Source organism: Nipponia nippon, unplaced genomic scaffold (assembly GCF_047370975.1).
Source record: "Nipponia nippon isolate SJK-2023a ecotype South Korea unplaced genomic scaffold, ASM4737097v1 scaffold_5, whole genome shotgun sequence".
NCBI classification, from domain to species: Eukaryota; Metazoa; Chordata; class Aves; order Pelecaniformes; family Threskiornithidae; genus Nipponia; species Nipponia nippon.
This window is the reverse complement of record NW_028262369.1, coordinates 75,251,945-75,278,792: the sequence shown is the minus strand read 5'-3', so window position 1 is coordinate 75,278,792 and position 26,848 is coordinate 75,251,945. Positions and strand designations below refer to the sequence as shown.

The following is a 26,848-nucleotide window of genomic DNA, read 5'->3' as shown; positions in this document are numbered from 1 at the left end:
ATTGTAATAGACCAAATATTCCTAGAATGATATAGAGCATCAGTGGCAGAAAAAACATTTCCGATTAAACGTGCCTTTTAAAGGTTCATAGGGAAGATAAAAGAAGATGATACGGTTTTTAATGTTCAGATCAATAGGTGTATTTCAAATTACAAATTATGCATTTTCTGTATTCAAACAGTCCACAATGATCAAGTACAATAAGTCCATTTGAAGAGTAAACAAACCAACGCTATTTATTTGCCCAATTTTTATTCTCTTATAAATCATAACTTAAACTCCACAATGCTTTTCGGCTAATTGAGCACAGCTCCAAGCAGCGCCGTTGGCTGGCAGTTAGCACGCCTTCTGCCACAAGCGCCGCAGCAACAGCAGCGACAACCGATGCTCGCTGCGACGAGACAGGCGGTGCATTTCTAGCACAATAACTCAAAAGCGTACAGAGTTTTTAGTTGGAAAAATGCGTAATGCTGACAATGTCTTAACTAACATATTTTAAATGCCTTTGGAGGAAAGATCTCATCGTGAATTTAAGTAGTGTTCAAAGAGCAAAACAAAAATTATGTAAACTTAGCATAGACTTGAAACTTCACTGTGTTATACAGTCCTTCCAAACGGCTGTTAAAATTACGCTGAACAAAGCGTTGGTAATGCTGACAATGCTGTGTGATACATCTCTGGTTATGTAGCGTATTTGTTCCATGAAGCCTTAGCCGGGGAAAGCTAGTGAGGATTTCCCTTCTTTAGGGAAACAAATGTGGATGAAGTAGAGTTAAAACAAAAGTTTAATGAACTGATAAATCAAATCAAACACTAGGTATCAACTTTTATACTAAATTAAAACAATATATTAAACATAAAGCAAGTATAAATGTGTAAGAAAAATGGGAAACAAACGCTATTGCATATTTATAAAAAAGTATCAGAAGCCATACTGTTTGTCTTGCAAGAAATTATATTTAGAAGGCTAAAATCATTTATATATATATATATCTCAAATCCATTAATATAACAAGAGATAGGAACAGTATATAAATATGGTATCTTTATATTTACATGTATATGGAAACTAGTCAAAGTGGTGCTCTAAGAAGGAAACATCTGATATAAAAGTGAGATTACAAATTTTGCATATGCCCACCTGCATTACACTATTAAACTTGCATCTTCCATAAACTAATTATTAACTTTAAAATTATCATTGCATAGAATTGCTTGAAAAATATTACCTAATTCTGCATTTCACCCCACAGTAAAAACTATCAGGATAATGATACAAAAATAATAACTCGGAGAACAGTAGCCAGCTGTGCTGCCCTTCAAAGTTTAGTCTCTGACTTCTTGCTTTTGGGAACAAGAAAGACATTGCCATCTCTAGTTTGCTGCAGTGAATATTCACTAGGAGAGTAAGACTTTCCATCTTCATCACGTAGCATGCTGAAGACCTCAAGGTATAAGGTGGTTAGTTGCTTTTTCATCTGACGAAGGCTTTTGTCATGCTCGCCTTTTTCCTTAAGCAATTTCTCTTTCTCATCTTTTAGGTTACTCAAGTCTTGCTCCAGTTCCACTATATTTTCCAGTTTTCTTTTACGGCAATTTTGAGCAGCCACTTTGTTCTTGCCTCTCCTGCGTATATCTCGAATAAGCGCAAGCTGGGCTTCACTGAACTGCTCCTTAGACATCATTTCGTTGAAGTCATCAACGGGCAGATTGATGATTTTTTCAACAGGAAAAGGGATCTGCAGAGCTTTTGCTCTTTGCTCATCTCTCGTGAGATGAGCTTCAAGGCAGCCGGAAGGTTTATCTTTTGTGAACAGAGCTTTGGGGTGGCCTGGACCGGCAGGGGGTTCTTTCTTTGGCGTGTTTGTACACTGCAAACTGGGTGTTTGAGTGCTTGGCCCCACAGAAGAAAACACTTGATCCTGGAACTGCAAAGAGTACACGCTAGCGTTGCTCTGCGGCACACTTCCAGGAGCACTATCCATGTCGTCCATTTCAGAATCGCTACAACCAAAAGTCTTATCTCCATAGGCAGATGATTCAACAGAGTGTTCGGGCGATGCTACGCTAGAACTTGCGTTCAGTGAAATACCGGAGTCAGAATCATTACATTCTGGTATGGGTCCTGAGTGGTTGCCATTAAAAGCTTTACACAGTGAGAAATCAGAAAGATCGATAGGTTCACTTAGAATTTCCGCAAGTGATTGACTGATAGTGTTTGTCGTTGCTGTGTCACCGTTTGCCTTTGTGTCAATAAAGGTGGTGTAGAAATCCTCACAGAAATCAGAGTTTGAAGGGGATGTGTCATTTAAAGAGTTCACACTCAGCTGGCTGGTGTCTTCTGGCGGCAAAATGCCGGAAAAGGGGCCCTCAATACTATCCAGGAAATCTGGACTGCAGTTAACATCTTTCCTCATGATGGGTAATGAGCTGTAGTAATTGTAGCTGTTGTGCATCTCTGTTGGCTTGGTTTCAGGGCTTGTGATTGTGCTCACCTCAGCCAGGTTATCATTTTCAATGTTAAGACACTACATGGGAAATGCAAGAGAGAAGTTGAGCAACACATCTCCAACTGATAAAACCTTTTCCTATAACCCACAAACACTGAATAGTTTAGCAATCAACACACACATAAAATAGGTATTACAACACTGCTGTAACCTAGATGACTACAACACACTTTTACTACGGAGAGGAAACCTAGGAAGAAGACTTGATACCTAAGCAAGACTACGAAGCAACTTGTTCTGGACAAAGGTATCTAGATTAAGAGAGCAGAGCCTCTCGAACTCATAGCAAGACGCCGAAGAGACCCATTCCAACGCTATACGGAAGCTGCACGAAGCCCTCCTGTTCTGGTAAATTGCTAGTGGGGATCCTGGGGCTGCCAGCTCTGAGCTTCTCACAAGCAGCACTGCTAGGAATGGCATGAGTACAGTAAACGTAAAATTACTGAATGAGACTTAATGAGCATTACTAGCAAACAATTACTTTTAGCACTCTTAATTTCATGTTATGTGATAGATTTCTCTTCCTCAAAAAACAAGATTCTTTTAGGATTTATTGAACGAAGCAGCTGTTCAGTGCAGAGAAATGTAATTCTTGGTGAAGCAAAAAGAGTACTAACACGAAGCCTTGCAAACATTAACTCACCCCACGTACTTTTAGTTAAGCTGGCTAACGTCAGTGTGAGCGTCGAGGACTATTACACTGATGGGCTTTCATTGGCTACAAGACCAATGTTCTTTCCAACGGGGTGGCAGCTTCTTAACTGAAGCTGAAATAAGTGTGCCTGCTGTCCCCAAAGAATTAGGTAATTACCAAAACGATTCTGTTTCTCTTAAGAAGGGACCACACACTGATTATTTAACAAGAGATCGTTCGAGGCTTAAGCTAAGGTTTTAAATACAAAAGCTCTTCTTTTTCTTTTCTTCAAACATAATTCATTAAGGGCGATGCCCTCAATTTAATTATCTCACTTCTTTCAGAAGATTATTCAATTACTATTCAGAATTACTGCACTAGATAATTGTGGTTCGGTTTCTTAGTGTATTTTCAGCATCACTGCTGCCCCTTCACAGCCAATTGCCCTTGTTACTTATGTGGGGCTTTTAAGCCTACCACAGCAGTAAAGATTAGGAAACTAGGAAAATTTTGAAAAATATAAAAAGACAAAGGGAAAATGTAGAGTGGCAGCAAAAACACCGTTCCCGCAAACATTTTTTTTTTTTAAATATGATTCGGGTTTACAGGCATTCCACTGAGCATCCATGTCTTGTGTTAACAGCATAAAGTAGAGCAATATCATGCTGAAGCATGATGATGTTCTACAGTAACATATTTGAAAATAAAATTTACTCGATTTTATAATCAAATTTAAGGAAAATATAAATAGAAACATAAGGATAGAAGAAAAAAAAAACCTAGATGTCCTATGTAATGCACAATTTAGAAATATAGCAAAGTGATTTTTTTGTTCCTTTGAAAGATTCGGTTCATGTACATTACATAATTAGTTCTTACTGAATATATATAAACAGTAGTTATATAACTATATCTGACTCCTCTATGTATCTAAATATATGTTCTATTATCATCTGTACAAAACCTTTTCCTTAGATAAAAGTTGAATGCAAAAGTAACCATAAATGATTCACACAATCAGACACTGCAAAAAACCCATTTACAATAATGCTTGTGGAAACAATTCCTGTCGCAGATCCATAATTCAGAAGTGTCCATTTTAAGCAGCTGAAATTTCAACTATGATCATGTTGTAACAAGTTGCATACAGAGGCAAACAAGGATTTGCTAAACACGGGGAGGTTCCGATTGGGAAGTCAGACTGAGTTTCATTAAGGCCTTCTGATAAAAAACTAATTTCATTCCTCCTCCATGTTTTTCAATATATTATTTTTAAAAAATTAAAGCTGATATTGAGTTATAGACACCCGGCAGTTGTAGAATCCAGTATGATAGTAATAATCACCATCTGTTAAGATGGTATTGTACTGCATTCTCCAAAATACCATACTCTTCCAAAATACGCTATTTTTTTCAGGTGCTTATCATACTAAACCTTTACCTGTAACTCTGGAAGGGACAGTAATTCTTCCCAAACTTGCTCTATGTTCTGCATATTCTCTGCATCAGTAAGTTGAACTAGAACAGGTGATTCAGGTGGCTGAGTTTGATCAGAGGAAATGAAGACTGAGTTGCTATTGATCTGAGCAGGAACCAGTGACTGAAATGCAGCTGAAGAAGCCTGGAGTGTTAAAAAAAAAAAAGAAAAAAAATTTAAAAACCCAAACAAAACAATAACAAAAAACCCCACCCACATAAAAACACCCCACTCAAAAAAACCAACTTTGAATTTTCCAAAGCAAAAATCTGTTTTTTGGTGTTCTACCATTTCTGCAGAACAGACAGACAGGTATTTCTTAACAAAAGCATTTTTTGTAAACAATGGGATAATACAGAAATATTCCCATGAAAGGTATTTTCATATTAAAAAAAGAACCTAGAAACTGGCTGGCGAAGGGCTTATCCTTACACATCAAATAGTCTGGGTCAGCACATGGAAATAAAGCGACTCAAACGCACTAACTCCAGAGAGCTACACTAAGCTCACTGTAACAAACTGACCAAGTCCACTCCCGTTATTTGCAGGAAGTGGAATGGTCGCCATCAGCTGGCGTTATACACTGAATCCTGGCCATTCCACACAAGAGTACCATTCCACTCCCTCCAGACACAGCCCTAGTTCAAGCCTACTACACTGCTTTACTCCACTTGGAGTCAACTTGAGGACAAAACTCAAATGATATCGCAAATTAACATTATGCTGAAGACTAATCTTAGTAAGAGAAGACATGAAACCGATCCCCTAGAAGAGCACCTGTGAAACCGCTGTATTGAGCATTTTTACCTCATTGTCGTCTATAAACGGGAATGCTTCTGCCAAGAGCTGCATGCAGTCATCAAAGGACAAGGCCTCTGCTTCTGGTTTTGAAGTCTGTGGGGTCTAAATAGGAAAGTTATGAAAAAATGTTACTGCAGCTTTGAATAACTGAAGAATCTTCCATTACAGCAACGAATGCAAATTCATTTTAGGTAACCACTAACATGATGTCTTCCTGTGAATGGAAAAAGGTTTAAACACATATATTAGAGTTTACCTGTGAGAAACCGATTGGTGGCCCAGTATTTTCTGACTGAATGCGCTGAGCTGGCTGAACAGGAACAAATTCACCTGTCTCTTCATCTAACTCCAGCTGAGCCAGCAAGGCTTTCTCCTGCTCTTTCTGGAGCTGCTCTTGTCTTTCCTTTTCAAGTTTCTTCTGTTTCTCGAGTTCATACTCCTTCTGTCGTTGACTAAAATCAAAAACTTCACGCCTTGCCCCAAGGTCTATATCTTGCCTCCAAAGGATGTCAATCAAGTTCATGTCCTGTAATAGAAATGCTTTTTTTAAGCAAGCGTACTCCCCAGCAAAACTGGTTTAGAACAATAGCAAAACTTTTAATTTCTTTATTAAACAGGTAGACTCATGTAACTGAGGCTTATTCTCTTAAGCCTACAAAATTATCTAAATAAAATATGGTTCTACACGACCTTTCTGAAGTGTGTGAACTGATGGTTTGGTTGCTGTGGCCTGCACACAGGCTCATAGAAACGAAGAATTTGTTGCAACTGGTAAGGTAATACATGAACTAGCCAGAGGATAAATAAATTCTTCTTTCCTAAGTTAGCTCATAGAAAACATGAAGCTATAGAATGAATTATTAAGTAATTTTTAGGAGAAAAGAACAGAAATTGAAAAGTTTGCCCACGTAAGTTTTTTTCAGATGAGCTTACAAAGCTGTAAAAGCTGACTAAAAACATGACGGGGGCTGTCTGAAGTAACTATAATAGCCATACTGCAAAATGTATTTTAAAATGTTTATGTTCCATCCTGGTCTTAAGTATTAATCTTAAAGATCAGCAGAACAGGGCTTCAGAGTTGGAGGATAACCTGGTTTCAAAGTCACCAAGTGACACTACATCACTGTAGCACTAAACGCAATTATTAAAACTATTACTAAAAAAATGTAATTTAAGGCTTAGTCTAAGTTGATGTTCTAAGTGCAGTTGGTTTGGAGCAGCTGAGTATAAACTAGAGGTCAACAGGTCTCAAATTTTGTTAATCTGGCTCATCACAGAGTCAATCGTTATCGGAGAGCTTACAATGGCCTAAATTTCTTGGAAATCATCCACCCCTTGCGTCTGTAGTGTTTCAGAAGACAAATTAAACTCTGCTATTTAGGGAAAAACCACCAGTTAATATTATTTGATTTGGCTATGATTTCTTTTAATTTATTGCATAAGGGTTTTTTTTGGGGGGGGAAGAGGTTAGTGGATTGTTTTAGTTTTTTACTGTTCAAATATTCAATATTTTTAAGGGCTGAAGTTCAGACTATTTTCTTCTGTGCAGAAAACCTAACACTCAAAACATCAATTTGTATGTCAGCTGATACAGAATTTTAATGCTTAGTAGCCACATTTGTCAGATGGGTAAATGCCAACAATTTCTAGCTGGTGCCTGGGAGTTTTGGTTTTTATGGCATGTTTCATTATTCTTAAAATTACACTTTAGCAGCAGCACACAAAAATAATGTTCCGTGTTGGGCATTCTCATCAGGCTAGCACACAGCAAATAATATACCAAACACTACATTTCATGTAAACAGAACTTCACGGATTCAGTTAGCAGTTCTACACCCAAGATACATTTATTTTGCCATCATATCAAATTAAAACATTCCCTTATCTCTAAAGACTATTTTCATATAGAGAAGCAAAGTAACCTGAAGGCCAAGTCACGTTAACATTCAAAATGATCACTTCTGTACAACAGCTATGGGAAAAAGCTTTAGGGGAAGTCCACATTTGAACAAACCAATTCAGTATTCTCATTTCTTTGTTAAAAATGCTATGCCATTAACACTCATATTTATACGTTGCATGAACTACTTCTACCAGTTACTAAAAAAAATTACTTTTCCCTAAAATCAGGCAATTACATAAAATATCTGTGTGTAACACAATGCAGGCATTCCCAAATCTAAGACATATTTAATATACCTTGCTGGGAGAGACCAAACTCAGCTTTAATGGCCAGCAATGAAGAAGCTGAAACAATTACAGTGGCTGCCCAAGACAATGTTTGGTCTCTCCAGATTGGCAGGGTAAAACGAACTAATTAAGTTCTGCAGTAATTGGAGATATTGCAATATGGTATAGCTTCATTAAGGGCCAGCAGTTTACCAGCTGCTCACTGTCTCCTTCTGCAGCAGATTCGAAACTGTTTCCTAGTTTCAGAGCATTTGCAATATGTTCTGGATAAAACTGCAGGATCTGGATTTTAGGGCTCACTTCTGAATTATTCATTTACAAGGCACCATCAAAAATGTGACTCAAAAGGGTTTTTTTGTGTGTATAATGCACGATGCTGTGCATTAACAGAGCTATTTTCCTCCCTGAGTTGCAACAGACTACAGCACAAAAATAGCAGAACTGGTGCTCAGTTTCAGTTTAAATCATGAAAAACAAAAGTGATCAAAAAAAAAAGAGGTACAGAAGGCATAACATGTTTTCCTGAAGAAAAAACATGTAGCCTTAGTCCAAAAACTTAAGGTACAGCTATTAAATCTTTCAGCCGTACTACTGGCTATATTCATTATCAAAAGTAGCAGCTTTGGGTGCCGACTTGTTTGTGGGATGAGAGATCTCCAAAGACATAAGCTGGCCAAAAAACATGCTGCGGCTGTACGCCACCTCTGCTGCTGTGTGTGCAGCAATCAATTCAGCAAGCAGGATTATTTTTTGAATGAATATGCTTGCATGGTTTTCAGGATTTCCAGGATCTTGGGCTGTTGTTTAAGAAATATGACAGCATTGATTGGCTCCTGCCACCATTTTTCAAGGGACCATATCAAGGGCATATTTCAAGGGCAAAGGGCTGAGCTTTGCTAAACAGTGTTGTGCTCTACCCTGGAGAGAGATGCTTGTCAGGAGCACCTTTTTTATTTTATTTAGTTGTTGTGTTTGTGGCACTTAAAACTAAAAGGGTGTGGGTTTTTTTAATTATCACCATATAACTGGAAAAGAGCCCTGCTATTTTCAATTTGAAAAGTTCTATGTAAATACAGCAGTATTAACCTTAACTTCGAATAACAAGTCAAGTAATTACTCTTCACATGAATGGGTTGCATGGAGGAAGTGTTCTTCTGTTCAATACGCTAATATGTAATATCATCAAACAGCACACTGATCTAAATATTAACCTGCCATTTATCACTTAGCTATAATTTCAACCAATGCTTTTAGTAATACTGCCCTTTTCAAGACAAAAAAAAAATTCTGGGCATTAGTCCAAAGCTCAGGTCAAAGTTAATGGAGTCAATATTGACCAGTGATTCACTAAGGAATGAATCACACCCCCCAGCATGAGGTGATGGCAAAGAACTAAAAAAAAAAATTTAAAAAAATTGCAGTCTAAAGCAAATATTTTGCAATTTTGTTCCTTCAGCCTCCCCACAGCCTTCCTCTTTAAATTATTTCTGCGCCTTGCTGAACACTATCACACACATACATAGAGGTATCCACAGACACAGGCAGGAACTCTATTTTAGGTTTACCACTGAAGTATTTTTCCCCTTCCACTATGAAAGCAACAACCAAAAAAGTAACTGTATTTGAAGCCTGGAGTGTTTAACTAAAGCTATTAAAAGGTATTTTACTTCTTGCCTGTGCATCAGGTACCCTCTAATTTTCAGATGCCTCAACACGATGTGCTGGTCTCAGAAAGATTCATTGGGAGGGACGAGCGAGCACGGATTCACATCCAAACTGGAGCACGTGCATGGAAAGTCCTGTGAAAGACTCATCTGACCCAGGGCTTGTTGCTGCCCTTCGGAACCACGCTAACCACTTCCCTTAATATCAGATGTATTTACTGTAAAGGCGCCAGCGGTCCCTCACATGACGGAGTCCACAAGTGCCCGTTTGTTCTTTCCTCCGTTGTGCAATTTCTTGAATTGCATCAGAGGAAACGACGGTTTTGGCAAAGCCAAGAGGCGGCGCGGGACGAGCCAGGCTCCCCTGCAGAGGAAGGACCTGCGCCCGGGAGGGATTGCAGCCACGATGCTTCCCCCTCGCCTAGAGTTCAGCTCTTTCCCACTGAACACCAACGCCTATTTTGAGGGGAAGTACATTACGGTATTTAATGTGTGCACTACCGTTGTCCAGCGTTTCTAACTTCTCGGAAAATAATGTGTTTTTAATATTTTTAATATTTTTCCCAAGCAGACAAACAGTGATTTGATTTTATTTATAATATTTTCTTCACAATTTTGTGGACAGAGAAAGAACTTCTTTCAACAGAGAAGGACACGCGTTGCTTTCCCATGATCCATGTAAGCAGGAGGTGCCTTGTACTCATGGTTTGATTTTTTTTGTTAATTTAGTGATATGCTCTTCCAACCACATTGATAGCTTAGTTTGGACATATAAAGGCACTTTTAATAAGATAAACATAAATGTTAAACAATTCACATTAAGCCACCATCTGGCCCCCAATGGAAATTTTCATGTTTTAGATTTACATATCAGCATTTGCCATCTGGGCAGAGTCTGTTATACATTTTATGAGAAAATCTCTGACTACATTGTAAAGTTTGACAATTAACTCTTATTGCTCCTAAGCAAACATGTTTGCAGTAGGGTAAACAATGGCAAGAAACCCTGTTTTCATGTTATTTTCATAGGCTGACTTTCATGCTTTAAACAAAATGCTAATCTTTCATTTCATCCCTGTTTGGTTTACCTGACTGGTTTTGTTCGGACTATAAACCATTTACAGGTAGCACTGGTGAAGTGGAAACATCCAGTGGCCCAAGTGTCACCAGAGAAACAATCTCAGAAAGTGCTCTCGGACAGCACTTTCAACCCATTATTAGCTATCCCCTTAATACAGAGCACATCTGCGGGTTTTGCACATTTACTTCTTAAAGTCATGCCTTTTGCAACATAAATTGAGAAAGCATTAGCAGTACCTCTCACCAGACAGGGATTTGTTTTTCTTTCCCATGATCCATTAGCACCTAACTCCAAGAAGAGAAAAGATTTCACATGCCAGCAGGAATAAATGAAAGAGCAACAGAATCAATAGATACCGCATCCAGCTGGGGAGCTCAGACAGGAACCTTTACAAGCAGCAGGAACACAGTCCTACGGCTTATTCACAGAAAGAGAAATCGCGAAGTATCCCCCAATTTTTATTTACTTTCCCGAAAGTGAAAGGAATGAACAAAAAGCACCTTGAATTTTTGCTGTATTCAAAAAAAAACGTGGGAAGTGAGAATTGAGGACCTGAGATACTCCAAGGCAAGAATGAAAGGGAGGGGACCAAGTAATAAAGCAAGTGCAAGTGAAGGAGCTGGAAGCATCTTACCACTTAAAAAAAAAGCACAGGCTGTGGAAGCAACAGCTGAATGTCTTCCCCTCATTATCCTCAGGAGGAACTGATTTTGTTCAAGCAGGTTTTAAGAATGATTTATAAATCATTCAATGTTTTCAGATGATCTCTGAAATCAGCAAAACTAGTGGTTTGTTTTCTACATCTTTTTCAAGGTAAGTTACTTATTTAATTACAACTCATAATTTCAGAAAAAAAAATCCTGGACACAGAAGCCTTATGCTTCAGAGAAATCACAGAAAGCAGATGAAGTTAGCCCAGCACCATAACTTTTTAAAAACAATTGAGTTTTGAAAGCTGACCCATAATTTTCAATCCCTTACAACTGGAAATTGAAGAACAAAAGTTAATTCAAGAATGTGGAAGGGTCAGTGAGGACATGAAAAATTTGAACGAGCAACAGCCCGTATAAGAATGGGGAAAAGGGAATAGCAGAAACTATTTATGCTGGAGGGCAGAGGGGTACAATAGCAATTTTAGATGTGTGGATTTAGGATTTGGAAATGTGACAGAACAGCCAGCTGTCAAACAAAGCCATGTGACAGCAACCTGTGATTTGTGAATGCGCAAGGCCAAATCCCTGACTGCCCTGTGGAGCTGCCTGCTGTCCCACATTCTTCACCAAGACCTTCCAGGCAATCTAGGAGGAAACAGGGTGCTTGGGTGGGTGTGAGGGGGTGTCTTTTTTTCTTTCATACCTGTGCCACTTACTACTGGTGTGACTGGACTGACACTGAACCAGTATGTCTTGACACTGAGCCAGCCTACTTCTGCTTCTTGATGCCTATTTGCTCTTCCTGGCCCTAAAGAGTCTTTGGATGCCCAATATCTTGGTCTGCAAACTCTTTTTAAGCCCTGGAAGGCTAACTTACCTGAAAAAGGACTCGAAAAGGGCTGGAAAGCCATAGCTATAAAGAACTGTTGTTGTAAGAGAATTTCCATTCCATGTCTATATAAATAAGCCTGTTGAAAAATGCTGACCATCTGTCTTGGGACATTCTTCTGCCCCAACAGAGACATACGAGATAAACTCAGTCCCTGAAATGTGTTTGTAGACAAATTTCATTTTCTTACTGAAGAAAGAAACCTCTAGAATGCTTTGCCAGGCCAGGAACAGAAGTCTTAGTATTTCATTAGCTAAAAGTGTTTAGCCTCTGTTTTCTCCTAACATACTGCTCATCTTCCAGATTGTACCTCCCGCTGTATTCCAGCAGGCTCTCCTAATAAGTACCAAATTGTCAGGACCTACTCTTATAAATTAGATTAATAGAAAAACTCCACGGCTGGATTGTCCAGCATTCTTAAGAAAGTTGCACTACAGGCCTTGCTAGGGCATTATTCTCACAAAGACGGAGAGACGGTCTGGCTGGCTGGAAGGACAACCTTCCCCTACAAGTGCAATTCTGGACACTACCCACCCACTCTCCCAACCCTCACTCCAGAAATAACTCCTCTGAGAGGTGATTTATGTATTTCAACTGAAGCGTCATCTTCCAGGAACAGTATCAAAGGCTACGACTGTAAGATCTGTACAGCTCCCAACATGATGGTTTTCCCATATCCTACGGCAAGCAAGCTTTCCAAACTGCCAGGGAAAACATGTACTTCGTATATTCTCCAGTAATAGTTAAAAGACAGGTTTCTTTAAGGCCGAAGAATGTAAAATGAGCAAGAATGTAACTGTAAAAGAATAGCCGTTGTAGGCTGTTTATGATCATTAATGTACTAACTTCATTCCAACTCCAAAAGTTGCAAAATCCTAATGCTGACAGTAGAGCAAGACAACAGCAGGTCAAGAAAAACACCCTCAATCAGAAAGACAGCAAAGAGAAGGAAAAGGAGGAACAGAAAGAGCAGTTTTCTTCTTCACTTTGACAACAGTTTTCTCTTTCTGCGAAACCAATCCTCACCTCCATGCCACTCCTTAAAACGCTGAACGTGCGCGAGAGCCTCACAGCCCTCCCTTCCAGCCTGCGGCACAGCAGCAGGAGCGACAGTCTCCTCTCTGGCTCATTAATCTCTGAAGTCAGAAATACATATATATATACACCCTTTTCCCACCCCATTCAGTCTGCCTTGATGTGACCATTTCTGGTACAAGAGATCAGGGGATTCTTGCTCAGTGCTGCAGATCTTTTTGCAGAAGACTGGTGCTCTATCTCAGACATTCCAGAAGTAGCTGTTTTTCTAAACTGTTTAATCAATACATATTTTAGAAGGTAGGTTTAAAATAATAGAATTTCATATAGAGTACGTGGTTTCCAGGGGCTGAACGGTCCGAAGACTGATCCTGCCTCAGCATCTTTAAAAAAAAAAAAAAGGGGGGGGGGGGGAGAACTGAAACCCACTGTCTCATTTGCATGGCTTACAAAAAGCAAAAGTCTTAAACCTGACATGGGTACTTATTTTCTTTGTACAATATCTGATTTTTCAAAACATTCTCTAGTATTCATGGCCAAATATGTCATGCATTGTATCTGCTCCAAATTCCCCTATTTCTGCCTTAGTCTAAAGGAAAAGTCAGAGTGAGGTCTAATGTTGTGAGCTGATACCAATGAACTTGAAGATACTGATACTGTTGTGAGCTGATACCAATGAATACTTGAAGAAATTGAACTATACCCATATTTACAAGTGCTACCCTGGCTGCTAGGCAAAAGCCAAAAACGGTCACTGGCGTCATCCAGCTTCTTCAGACTTAGTCCTAAATCTCTTGACATCCCAGAGTGCTTTCTGGAACATCAGTATCTAAAGCAATGAATCTTACATGTTTTCAGACCTTTGCTGTTTCCATTAGATGGGTTTCATTCTTCCTTTTTCCCTTTTACGTCTTAATTATATTGTGTTAATCTAAATTTCACTGTATTTGGCTGGTATAAAACTGTTGTGGCCCCTTCTACTCAAATTCTGAATCTCTCAGCTTAACAGAGCAATTTACATGCTGCTACTTTACTCTATCTTGCATCAGCAGCATTACAAAATTAAGTCAATAAGCACACAAAGTTAATATGTATTCAAGTTACAATCTATTACACAAGTTGCATAATGAAACTGGGCAGCTGGCAAAAACATGGGATTGTTTCATAAAAGAGTGGGTTAGTCTATTTGTTTTTACATGCTTGATACATCAACAAAACGCTGCTGTGTTGCCCCAGCAAGTAAACTGAGTGATTCTGTTGTGGCTGACTTTCTAGCTGTTGTCTAATCACCAGGTACTGCACCTCTTAACTCCATTTTGAAAAGTATTCAAATAGCAGCCATCTCAGACAGAAGTCTACTTCATTTCAGGAAAAGCTGGTCTTAATAGCTTTGTGTTTGTTTTTTTTTTTTTCCTCCCAAGTTAAAACTGCATCATAAGAAATTTGACATTTATTGAATTTTATCATTTATACAACAAAAATCCTTACCCTACATGTAGACAAATAATATAAAAAATATACAGCATCTGAAAATACTGCCGATCTTTTAACCATAGGAATACAAAAGCCTTTGTGTCCCAATTCATTTTATATATTGAACCTACAGTAGTTGAAAAACAATTACCTGTTAAATGATTATCTTCAAGCTATCCAGCTGTACCCAGCCAGGCATGTACTGTATGCGGACATTGCCACAGGCTACTCATTAGTTTATCTACAAGAGGATTTATTTATAATAATGGCTCAGTCATCTGGGAAACACAATCCCATCGAATTATAGCATGCTCTTATGTCCAATGAAAGAAATCAGGAAGCAAGAAAAGATGAACATAGAAACAGAGAAAAGAACCTAACAAAACCGCAAATAACATATTTATTATGTTGTATTCACCTTGGGTTATAACCTATTAGCCACTATTTTGATTTCATCAGGATTACACCCTTTTTGGAAAAGCGTGTTTCAAACCAAACAGGAAAACATTGTGCTTGTTTGCGGCTCGAAGTATTCTCCAGGATTATTTAGAATCTTTCTTGAACCACACATTTTCACTGTACTGGGATCTTATTGTAGATTCCAGTTTTTAGCTGTGGTTTTGCTGATGGCTGGGCAAGTTATAGCGACAGGCATTGGATGGGTCATTACAGCTGCACTACAGCCTGGCTGTGGAAACTGCGTGCTCTAGTATTACAAGAAGAATGTCTCACCAAGTTTCACTTCACTGATCTCACAAGCAACTTACATTGTTGTTGTTGTTCGTAGGCCAAACTACAATGGCAAGCAACTGGAATAATTGTGTGGGTGAGAAAGCAATGAGGTTCACTAACTGTCCTGCCAAGACACATCCATCAGCCCTCCTTCAGTAACACAGACATCTACTCCAGAAGGCTGCACCAAGGAAATTCTTCCATGCTTCCAAGCTGAGCTGACAAAGAAAGAGTAAAGATGCTTTCAAACTCAGAGAACTCGCCACACAAACACCTCATCACCCTAGAAGTACTATCTTAGACTAAAAGCTTAAAAATACGGTTGTATTGCAGGGAATACAGTTTGTTCCAGAGGTGGCCAGCTGTGATGTGTTCTGTATACATCAGCCCACATCTGGCAGAGTATGTAGGTGCCCACCTCCCACTGCAGTCTGTGGGGCACAGGTGTTAAATACCTTTGTGGATCAAAGTCTTGCAATTAATGTGCACTTTTCACTACACAATTTATATAGATAATGCTGGGAATTTAGTGTCCATGCACAGTTTCGAATAAATAAGCAGGGTCTAATTTTTTTTTTTTTTTGAGTGTTCATATACACTTGGAAAGGTTATTTAGTTTCTACAAGGGGAAAGGAAGAAAAAAAACAGAAAAAAGGCCAAAAATACATTGCTATTCAATTGTTCACCACTGGACAGTACAGGATCGTAACAGATTTGAGGAAGGCAGGCCCAGTGTGGCAAATTTTCACTGTGGTGGCACTATCTTTCCACACAAGTAATTCATGGTTAAATGGTTTATTTGACACCACGCACAGCCCTCCTTAGTGACTGCACCTGGGTCGAGGCAACCCCCAGTATCAATACAGGCTGGGAGATGAAGGGATTGAGAGCAGCCCTGCCAAGAAGGACTTGGGGGTACTGGTGGACTACAAGCTGGACATGAGCCAGGAATGTGCGCTCGCAGCCCAGAAGGCCAACCATATCCTGCGCTGCATCAAGAGAAGTGTGGCCAACAGGTCCAGCGAGGTGATCCTGCCCCTCTGCTCCTCGCTGGTGAGACCCCACCTGGAACACTGCGACCAGCTCTGGGGTCCTCAGCACACGAAAGACATGGACCTATTGGAGCAGGTCCAGAGGAAGGCCACAAAAATGATCAGAGGGATGGAACACCTCTGCTATGAGGACAGGCTGAGAGAGTTGGGGTTGTTCCGCCTGGAGAAGAGAAGGCTCCAGGGAGACCTTATCACAGCCTTTCAATACTTAAAGGGGGCTTGTAAGAAAGATGGGACAAACTTTTTAACAGGGCCTGTTGCGATAGGACAAGGCGTAATGGTTTTAAACTAAAAGAGGGCAGATTTAGACTAGATATAAGGAAGAAATGTTTTACAGTGAGGGTGGTGAAACACTGGAACAGGTTGCCCAGAGAGGTGGCAGATGTCCCATCCCTGGAAACATTCAAGGTCAGGCTGGATGGGGCTCTGAGCAACCTGATCTAGCTGAAGATGTCCCTGCTCATTGCAGGGGGGTTGGACCAGGTGACCTTGAAACGTCCCTTCCAACCCAAACCATTCTATGATTCTATGACATACTACAGAAAAGCTTCAGGAAATAACAATACCGTTCAACTGTGCACTGATGACCAAAAATGTTCTCCCTGAATTTACATGAAACGTCATAGAAATCGTTACTTAATTTGCATGAACGGAGTTTGTAGAGCTTTGCCCCTTCTTCCAGCCACACCAAGGTACATGATGAGCTGTTTTTCCATAGAACAAGGCAAAAATAGATTTTACTCATTTTCTTAAACACTTGTAATTCACATATTTCTCAGCAAAAAGCAATCCTCTAAAAGTCATCAACCCCCACAAGGGTTTCAGGAAGCTCTTCCACTTGAAGCTCCTGCAAAGTTAAACAACTAAACCAGAAAGCTCAAGAAGGGCCAACATGTCAGGTGTCCACATGCCAATTTTTGTACACAATGACAGCTTTTGCTTAAAAAAGGTAAACCCACTAAGGAACTGAACAACACTGCGTACAAAAGTAAAGCTTTATGTCTGTGTGGTTCAATCCAGCCCCCACTTTTTAAAGTCCTGTGTAGTACTCGATTTATAAATTTTGAAAGCAAAAAGAGCTAATTCATCTTCCAAGGCATGAACCAGAGTAAGTAAATGGTTTTATACCTCTTACCAAATTATATAAAAGCAGTAATTCTTGATATCCTCAAAAGAACAAAACTCCTAAAACTCAACCATTGGTGATAGTGTCCTTCCACCCAAATCAAAAGCTTCCACTGCCCTCCACTGTCCTTGGGGCTTCCATGTCTGTCCCCTTGGAGTACGCAGGAGGCTCACCGGCTCACAGCCTGTGCAGCTGATTATCACAGGACTGCCTCTTTCAGCCTTTTGATTAAATGGGGAGGTGTACCTAAGAAATCAAAGTAGAGGCCAATCCTTGACGTGTGTCCCCTCACACATTCTACCAGTACCTACGATGGCCAAAACAAGACTGTTTGCCACAAATAATAAACATTTCAATACACCTCTTCTATCCATAAGCAGCAAACATACTCCAGGCTTGTTAAGATGGTGAACAAACATTAAATATTGTGGGGAGGCTATCTGGTTTTCAAGCATATTACAGTACAGTATATTTAGCAGACTGTTTCCAAAATTAGCATTTACAGCTGATCTTTCTAGTAGAAGACATTACAAAAGATTTTATTGCTTTCCAGATGTAATTAGAATCAATTTGTTGAGTAAAAAGGATAACATGATCTCTTGTAAAATAAGGAAACACGGAATGCAAAGAAAATGTCAGGTTTGGATCTTAAACAGTTTTCTGCCTTTGACCAAAACACTTCCTTATGCCTCAGTAAATACTTGGAAGAAATCAGATTATAGCAAGTTATCAGTAAAACTTGCAAGATTCTAAAAATTCTCTATAGCATAGTTAATTCAGACAATGAGAGACAGAGATCTCATTAGAGTAAATCACTACTCTCAGTCAGCTATGAACTGTTAATTCTGTCATTACTACTTGCATTTTCTAAGACCTTGTTCACCATCTCTGCCACATACACACACAATTTATCAAAAACTCTCATCCCAAGCTTCATTTTGAATTTAAACTAATTCTATGGCTCTGACCTTAGTAACAGTTTTTCAGAATAGTTTAAAACACTCCATTAACAGTTTCATTATTTATCTGGCTTCCATTCTTCATTTTGCCAGCAAAAAGAAACTTCAAGAGATGAGAGATGTCTAGAGATGTTCACACTGGCTATCAGCTGAGCAAGGGTTCCTGAGAGTGGTAGTTGCAGAGTAGATTCCTGAAGTGGCAGATGATAAAGGATCACAAATCAAGCTGGAAAACATTCCACAGAACTACAGCATTCCACTGAGTCACCACAATTTATACTAGTTGAAGAATTGACCTAATAATATTTAGTTCAAATACTCAAACCAAATTAGAAAGCACAGTATCAGAAGTCACCATGCTGTAATTCTCTGTTACCGCATACACAGCTATGAGGCACCTAAACATGACGAGCATTTCCATAGCCAAAGAATTCAATTTAAGTAATTTGGAAGACCAGCTCTCAGAAGTTATAACCTAGTTTCAAATATAAGTTCTATTTTATCACATTACGCTATTTTAATGGTACCATTTTTGTTACTGAAGTACTTTAATTTTCATCCTTAGGTATCTTAAATCCTGCTTGTTCCACAAGTTTACTCAGGTTTGATTTATTTTACAAATATCAGTGGGACAATCTTCCAGAAATTCCTCAGCTGACACAGACCTGCTCAAGACTCATCTACAGTACGAAAAAAAAGTGCAAATATAATTCAATGTTATGAAACAGAAAATATGTCTCTGCACCTCATGTCAAATAATTCACAGAAGATCGCACCAGAGCCTACAGTATGCTTGTTCCAAGGACACTTCATGACTATATTATCTGCACTGGTGCATACGTATCAGTCACTACTTCTGCGATATCGGTGAAGACAAGCGTTAGTGTAACAAACTGGGGTGAAATACTCCCATTGACACATCTCTCATGACCTCTGCCACTAAAGTCTCCATGTTCTCCTTCCAGCCATGAAGCTTCTTAAAAATTGTTACCCATCTGAGCTGAGCTGCACCAACCTTCAGAGCTGCCCAGCCACCCACCCCTGCCACCCTCTTTTGCCCATCATTTTACTACCCAGCCGACTGCAGAACATATCATCTGATCACAAAACTGCACGCAATCTAACTGGAAATACCCTGTTTTAGGAGAGAATTCAGCCTTCTTACCCAACAGCACATAACTTAACCAAACAGTTCCTGAAGACAGAAAGAAGAAATGACCGAGCGTCCAGGCCCAAGCAGGACAAAACACAAATGCCAGCTGCAGAGCAGACAAAGATTGTCCATGTTGCACGGGAGCCGGCAGCATTCAGAGCAGCAGACCTGCATCGACCCGCATGCTGCCTGGGAATGCTGAACGAGGATCTTCCAACAGCCCAAGCAGCTTAGGAATTGCTCCACTCCAATTACAGCAGTAAGTAGGGAGGTACTAATTTTACCACAGGGGTTCAAACAAAACACCCCAGCATCTTTCTATTATAGCTCTTTATGGCTAAACAGTAGTGATGATCGGAGCAGGAAGCAGATCAAAGTCACAGCAGCTTTTCACGTAACTCAGCTGTAGAAAAATCACTGCTTCAACATTTAGTGGGCATTAATTTCAAACGCAGCAAATACGCACACCCTTAATCATAAAACAAACCTCTTCTTAAAGGCAGGCTATCAACCAAGCTCCTTCTGAGTCAATTTCTCAAGTATGCAAACTTTGTTTTGCAAGCAGTCTCCAGGAGTGGATTTTTTCATACTTACAAGAGACAGCATGTAAAACCAATACAGCAAACAGCAATAAAACTTTGAAACTGCAAGACAGAGGTGGGGGCAAGGAGAGAAAAGTTGGTATCTTTGTATTTCATAGTCATACAGAAGATACTTCCTTAAAAGGTTCGAAAGAGATGGCTGCAAACTGGTCTTACATAACTTGTTGCTGCAACATCAAACTTAAAGGAACTTTCTTTGCCTTTCTCTTCTCTTTTTTTAATTGTATTGTTCATAATAATACTGCAGAAGTTGGACTAAACATCTTAAGACTTTGCAAGACGAGTACAAGGTTGGGTGGTCTCAACTCTCTCAGTACTGCAATAGCATCAACAGCAAAGACACACTTCTTGACTTGGTTTAGTTTAACTGTAAAGACAGGAAACATTAATAGTCATTTACAGCACCTTCAAAATAATTTAGCTAAAAATAAACACTATTTTATATTCCTTCTTCCCAGTATAAAAACTGCAGCTAATCAGGCCAAAATCAGAAATCTAAACTGACATAATTAAAACTTCAACCAGACCTGTAGTATATAAATTGCACCCACATAAGTACTATTTTAAGCTATACCCATTCTACTACAGCCTTGCCAATTAGCGCTTGTGCTAGGGATTACTAATATACCACTGAGCAGTGGTGATGCTCTGCTGGTAGAACAACGCTAACTTAACTGAGTTATTAACACTCTTGCTAACTCCTGTTGGCTTTCCATCATCTCCATGATCAACGTACCAAAACACTTGAATTAATCCTTTTAAAGTGAATATTAAAGTAGAAATTAAGAGCCAAACACAAAGCCCATGTATCAACAAGTAACTTTACAAAAATCAATGTGGCAGTTAAAGAAAACCGAGCAAATATTTCACCAAGAATTCAAAATGACTGAAGATGGAAAACAGACGATGCTTCGTAAGATGAAGACAAACCCTCTTCTGCAAAGCAGTCAAATGATTAAACATTTTTATCTTTACTTGATGTTGTTACAGACTGCTTGGTTATCCAAATTAATATTTAATTTAAATGTATGGTTCTGAGAGACTTTGCTTCCATTTGAAACAGGCACTATTGAGCTATGCATGTCAAGATAAAACTAAACTAATATTAAAACAAGATACTCTGCTGGGGAATGTATTTTTTTATCTCCTTATTTTAAAAGATGGTAAAGAAAAATTAAGAAATAATTATCTAAAAATCACTGAAACAAAGAAATCCTGAGACAGAGCTGTCCCCGTGCTTGCTTCAGTACCGTGCTGCAGAGTAGTAATACCGTTCCTATACTTTAGAAAAACGCAAGTGCTATACGATCAATCAGCTTCTTACTATTGCCAATTAATATGTGACTGTCCCTAGCTTTGCTTTTCCTGTACAGAAAGCAGTTACTGGGTAGGAAAGATAAAAGTACACAATGCCTATCTTTACTTGAAATGTATTTGCCGGTGTCTGTTTCAGATAAGCCTTCCATGGTTTAATGCAGTTTTATACACCACAGATAGCGTTGCTGGTTTAATCGTTTACCTTAATAAAACAAATATGCCATAAAAGTATTACTGTTGAGCAATCCTGGGCAGGATTTCAGTTCGCTGTTTTATCAGTCATCTTTGGATAGCACGAATTCAAAGTCATAACTTCCAGCTTCTCCTACCTGACTTTTCATTGGTCTACGTAGAAAGACTTGCATACGTAGCAGATGAAGTGTTTCCAAAACCAGTTAAACTATATTATTACCGAAAAAGAATTAATCTGGCCAACACATTGTATTCTTTTCCCTTCACCTAAACTGTATTCTGTGGCACAAAGTCCAACTTCGGTATAAAACACAATCAGAAAACTGAACAGACTTCAAACCCTTTCAAGTTCTCTAGGAATGTGCTATATTGAAGTTATAGGTTACTTAGGGTTGGAATGAGATGGAGGCCAAAACAAACTTTAACTAGGTGATTAACCTAGAGACTTTGGAGGACTTTTTGCTGGCTGCTATTCAAGCACAGCAGCAGGGGATTAATATTTAATTCATGCCGATGGGTTACTGCCTGGACTTGTACTGCACTAGCCTCAGCCAACACAATCATTGCAAGTACATCACACTTTAACAAAATGGTCTAATTTTAGTGAATGGTTTAATCATTTTAAAGCTTATCTTTATAATTTCAAAGGGGAAAAAAAAGGCAAGAAGCAGTGTTCTAGATACAGAAATCAAATAAATGCCTTCTTTCCAATGAAGCACACATCCAGCGTTACAGGCACGGGGACAGTTGGTGTCATTTACCGTCATCATCTGAACTTTCTGTATTTTCTCCTTCTCCCCTAAGCTCACCCTTTTCTGGGCCTGCAATTGACTCTCTCTCACTCTCCTATAGAATTCTAATGCACTCCAAAAAATTTCAGTGACAAACTCTGACAACTTTTGCTGTCTTGGAATTTGTTTGGTCTACTGAAGGGCCAAATATAATAAAATTTTACAGCTACATAGGAAAAATATTTTAAAAATAGTATGAATTGATTTTACTGAGAAAGTAAATGGCAACTATTTCACTTAGTTCCTTCCACCTCCAGTGTTCCTCAACATCATCTCACAAAGCCCAGCATATTCCACAAAGGCACCTGAGATTTCTTTTACAAAATAAATATGTTCAATATGCTGTTGCTCCAGGCATTTCAGTCAGGATCACAAAAGTAGTAATACCTATCAAAGAGAGATTTTTCTGCTTTGCAAATTTAAGATATAGAACTTGAGGAAAAGAAATCAGAAGAAATCAAAAGGGTATTGAGATGCAACAACAGATACAATAATCTGACACATTTTTAACAATATCCTTGTCCTTCAGGATTATACATAACCTGCTGCATTCTTATTCAGGATAAGTATTATACAGTCTTTATTTTTTCAATTAAGAAAAAAGAAAAAAGTAAGGGACAGAGCCAAAACTTATTCTTGCCCAGGAACATTAGCGGGAAGTGTACACTAACCTTCCTAACCACCCACACAGTGCTATAAAAACGTCTCAAGTTCCTTAAAACACACGAGATCATCCAGCTGCCCTCTGCGTACACTGAATGTTCTTTTTTGTCCCAGTTTGGTCTCTTTCAAATATTTCCCAACAAACTTTCAAAGCCAAACTCTTCTCCAACTTTGAGTCCTAACCACAAACTTCTTCAAGCCGGATTTTCAGAGGCAACTTCTTACATTTTCATCCATTTCCGATATAATTGTAAATTCTTCACACATTTTGAAGACAAACTATAGAACAGTGTTCATATGATGGATATTTACTACAATAACAATAATACCTAATTAGCTGTTCTCCTGAAGGGATTGACAGGGTCAGTTCCTATTAATCTACATTCATTTCAGCTAAATATACTACATTGCATTACATCTACCACTGGCTTAACTGAAAGATATTCTTTTGTGAGTTTTGAAGGAAAGAAAGCTCTATCAGTGCAGCTTGATATCAAGGTGAGGACAAAAGAACCGAGAGGGTCAGAATAAATGCATTTTTACTTAAGACAGAGCTTGTGATACTCTCTCATCTACTTCCTCCAAACTTGTCCATAATTTTAGATAACATTATATTCAGAAATGTGGATGTTTTCTTATATTGAAATTTATCTACATACATAGATAGATGAATAGATATTTCTACAGATATCTTGATCAGATATTCCTATTCAACAGAGTTATTAAACCTCACTATTAAGAAACAAAGCAAACCAAACACCAAGACTTGTTGCCAGGCCTGAGCAATGCACTTATTTGTCTTTGCCTGCAGAATCTACCTCATTTGGAAATGAGAGGCCATTAGGGAATAAAAAATAAACCCATTCACTTGACAATTTAATGCAGCATGTAATAAAAAAAAAAAAGTATGTGTAATTCCTCGTTAAAGCCCTTTAGACTGAAGCGATCCTACTAATTGAGCTGGAGACTCTTCAGGGCAGTTCTCTACATAGAAAAACCCTAGCATACTCTTACACAGGCATTCAATTATTTGCTTACTTGGTTTTGCCAGTTTTTACAGCTGGTCTGACTTCAGTCTAAGGGCAACCCACAGCTTCATTCTTTGTGTTGGAAAATGAATTCTTTTTGCTCTCTTCTTGTTGTGAGGCTCAAAATGTAATAACTGATGAGCTTGTTGAACTGTTTTACAAGGTTACAAGCAACCATTTCAATAACTTCAAATTTACTGAAGAGAACAGCTACTATGAGAATATGATGCTTTCGCATGTCATTTGAAACATCCTGACACTTGTCCCATTGCATTCTTTTTTTTTCAGATGTTTTGATGTCTGTGTTGTTAGAGTGTAATAGGCAACATCCCATTTCACCTCTGCATACAGAGGTGCACCCTATTTCCAGGCAGTGAGGTACAACAAAGGAATACTTTTTTCAAGAATATTGCAGGCAATAGCACTGCTAACTCCCACAGAAGTATGTAGCAGAAAGTGGCGATTTTACATTCTGGTTAAGGAGCTTGATCAATCCCAGCCCTTCACATTCACCTTTACTGTTATGACAATTGCTACCAGGCACGTAAAAGACTAAGAGCTTGTACTGTATTTGCACAAGTGCACACCCTTCCCATCTGCTGGCTTGCAAAATCTGCGGGGCTAAACGAAGACTGTGTTCCCTGTCTCTCATTTTGAGTGAATATTTTATGGGAAAGGGTATTTGAATTTTCCATGTAATAAATACATTTAAAACTATATGTCAAAGATGGTAATCATTTACTATCTAAAAAATGCAGTGCCTTCTCAGGCTAGGTCTGCAAGAGAAAAAACCAGCAGCTGTTGAGCTCAGATAGCAAAATTGCAACAGGTGGCTTGGTAGAAAGGGCTTGACAAAGTAGGCAAACAAGTAACAAAAGCTAGGTTTGCTGGCAGAGAAGTCACAGTGGCTTGGGCAAGAAGGTACAAACACAGGTACACAGGAATCAGTCTGTCAAGATTCTCTCAGAAATGAGAGCAAAAATGCCATAGCTGGATACTATAGGCAAGAAGAAATTCACAGGTTGTTTACGTAGCACAGGCCAGGAGCCTGATTTTCAGTGCAGTGTTTTCCAAGAAACTGAGGAGGCAAGGTGGAGCTCACGGCTGCGCTACCTGGGGCCAGAAAAACAGACGGGCCAGGCAGAGCTATGAGTGGCCTAAGACAGAAAAGCAACAGCATTCAATGAACAGAAAAAGCTATATCCAACACTGCTAAAGAAATATTAGCTGTAGGAAGTACCCCCTTATATATCCTAAAGGATGGACAGACGTTAAAAGCAACTCTCTTGCGCAGCATATAGTGTACTGACATACACTGAAAGAGCCTCAAAACTCTTGAGTCTTAAATTTGTAGTATTGAAAGAACTAAAACAGCTCCAGATTCTTTCAAGTATTACTTCTTGAAGCCAAATACCTAGTGGATAAGGGTATGTTTTCCATTTAAAAGCCAAAGAGAGACATGTAATGATTATATAAAATGGAGTTCAATTATGTTTTCAGTTATTCACCCCACTCTTGTACAATTAGCTTGCAATACAAAAGTACCAAACCTCCCCGGGCTTTTAGAGAAGAGGTTTCGTAGCACAAGAGCACAGAACACAAATGCATCCAGACACCGCTAAGCCTCCAAGAGATTTGCCTCGGAGGAGGCCACCAGGCCTTCACCTCCTCCTGTGTAGAAACCCCAGAGAAGGGCTGCGCTCGAAGCCCGCCGGAGGGGCTCCCAGCAGGCGGGGGCGGGGGGCGAGGGGGCACCCCGGTCACAGCCCCCCACCTGCGGCCCAGGCCGCGGCCGCCGGGGTCACCCCGCCTGCGGCTCCGCGGGCCGCCTGCGAGGCCGAACCAAGCCCGAGGCCGCCCCGGGGAGTGCATGATTGTGCAACAGCTGCTGCCGGCCGGTCGCCGGCGGGGACAGGGCCCTGGCGGGGCAGCTGCGAGGGGCAGCCGCGCGGCAACGGAAGGAAAACGGCGGTAACTCACCCGAGAAGGGAGCGAGAGGCGCACGGAGAGGCCGGGGGCAGCGAGGCGAGGCTGCGCCAGGCGCGGGCAGCCCCTCGGGCGGCGGGCGCCTCCCCAGCCGCTCCCTCCGGAGCCGCCTCCGGCCCCCTCGCGCTGCCCGACTCCTCCGAGCTCCTGCTCCTGTCCCCGCCCCCGCCCGAGGCTGCCCGCAGCGGGCAGCTGCCGCAGAGGCGGCTCCCGGAGGCCCTGACTGGCCTTCCGCCACCGGCGCGGGCGGGAACAGACCCGGCCCCCCCGGCGGAGCGGAGCGCAGCGCGGCGCGGCGGCGGGGGGGGGTGGGGCGCCGCGGGGGCCCCCGCGGCCCCGCCCCGGAAGCGCGGCCCCGCCCCCACCATGACTCAGCGCCTTCGCAGGGGTGGGGCGGGCGGTCACGAGGCCGGCGGAGCACGTGGCGCCGCCCCGCCCCTCGCCCGGGCCCCCGAGCGGGCCGCGCCCTGCGGGGGGCGGGGGTGCCACCGCCACCGCCCCGGCCCCGCTCCCGCGCCCCCTGCCCGCCCGCCCGCCCGCCCGCCGGCCGCGCTCTCACCTGGGCGGCGGGGGGCAGCTCGATCTCCATCGCGCAGGGCCGGGGGCCACGGGGAGGCCGGTACGGCGCGGTGGCCCGGCACCGCCTGCCCGCTCGCTCCGGCGCTGTTTGGGACGGAGGCGGCCCGGGCCGGGCCGGGCCAGCGGCCGCCCCCGTGCTCCGCCCCGCCGCCGCCCAGCCACTCAGCGGCTGCCGGAGCCCGCGGAGGCGGCTCCTTTCCCGGCAGCGGCGGCGGCCGCCGTGCCGGGAACGGCGCCCGGCCCCGGTGCTTCGGCGGCCCC

At 40.9% G+C, this 26,848-nt stretch overlaps 2 protein-coding genes across 3 annotated transcripts in view; one reads left to right on the top strand and one right to left on the bottom strand.

Annotated features, from left to right (window-relative positions):
• Positions 1–9,581, top strand: part of HNRNPA3 (heterogeneous nuclear ribonucleoprotein A3) — a 30,896-nt gene extending 21,315 nt beyond the window's left edge. Inside the window, exon 15 of the mRNA XM_087730245.1 lies at positions 9,298–9,581. The gene's annotated coding sequence lies outside the window, so the exon portion shown is untranslated. The remainder of the gene's footprint in view (positions 1–9,297) is intronic.
• On the bottom strand, positions 103–26,745 carry NFE2L2 (NFE2 like bZIP transcription factor 2). 2 transcript variants are annotated; one of them, XM_087730230.1, is made up of 5 exons: positions 26,568–26,745; positions 5,679–5,948; positions 5,429–5,524; positions 4,586–4,765; positions 103–2,528 (listed from the first exon to the last, which is right to left on the bottom strand). In XM_087730230.1, the coding sequence occupies exons 1-5, from the start codon at positions 26,595–26,597 to the stop codon at positions 1,320–1,322; spliced, it is 1,785 nt and encodes a 594-aa protein (XP_087586356.1). In that variant the 5' UTR covers positions 26,598–26,745; the 3' UTR covers positions 103–1,319. The 2 variants fall into 2 exon arrangements, with proteins under 2 accessions (XP_087586356.1, XP_087586357.1); XM_087730231.1 differs by lacking the exon at positions 26,568–26,745 and adding an exon at positions 26,003–26,268.
• Between the last annotated feature and the right edge of the window lie 103 nt (positions 26,746–26,848).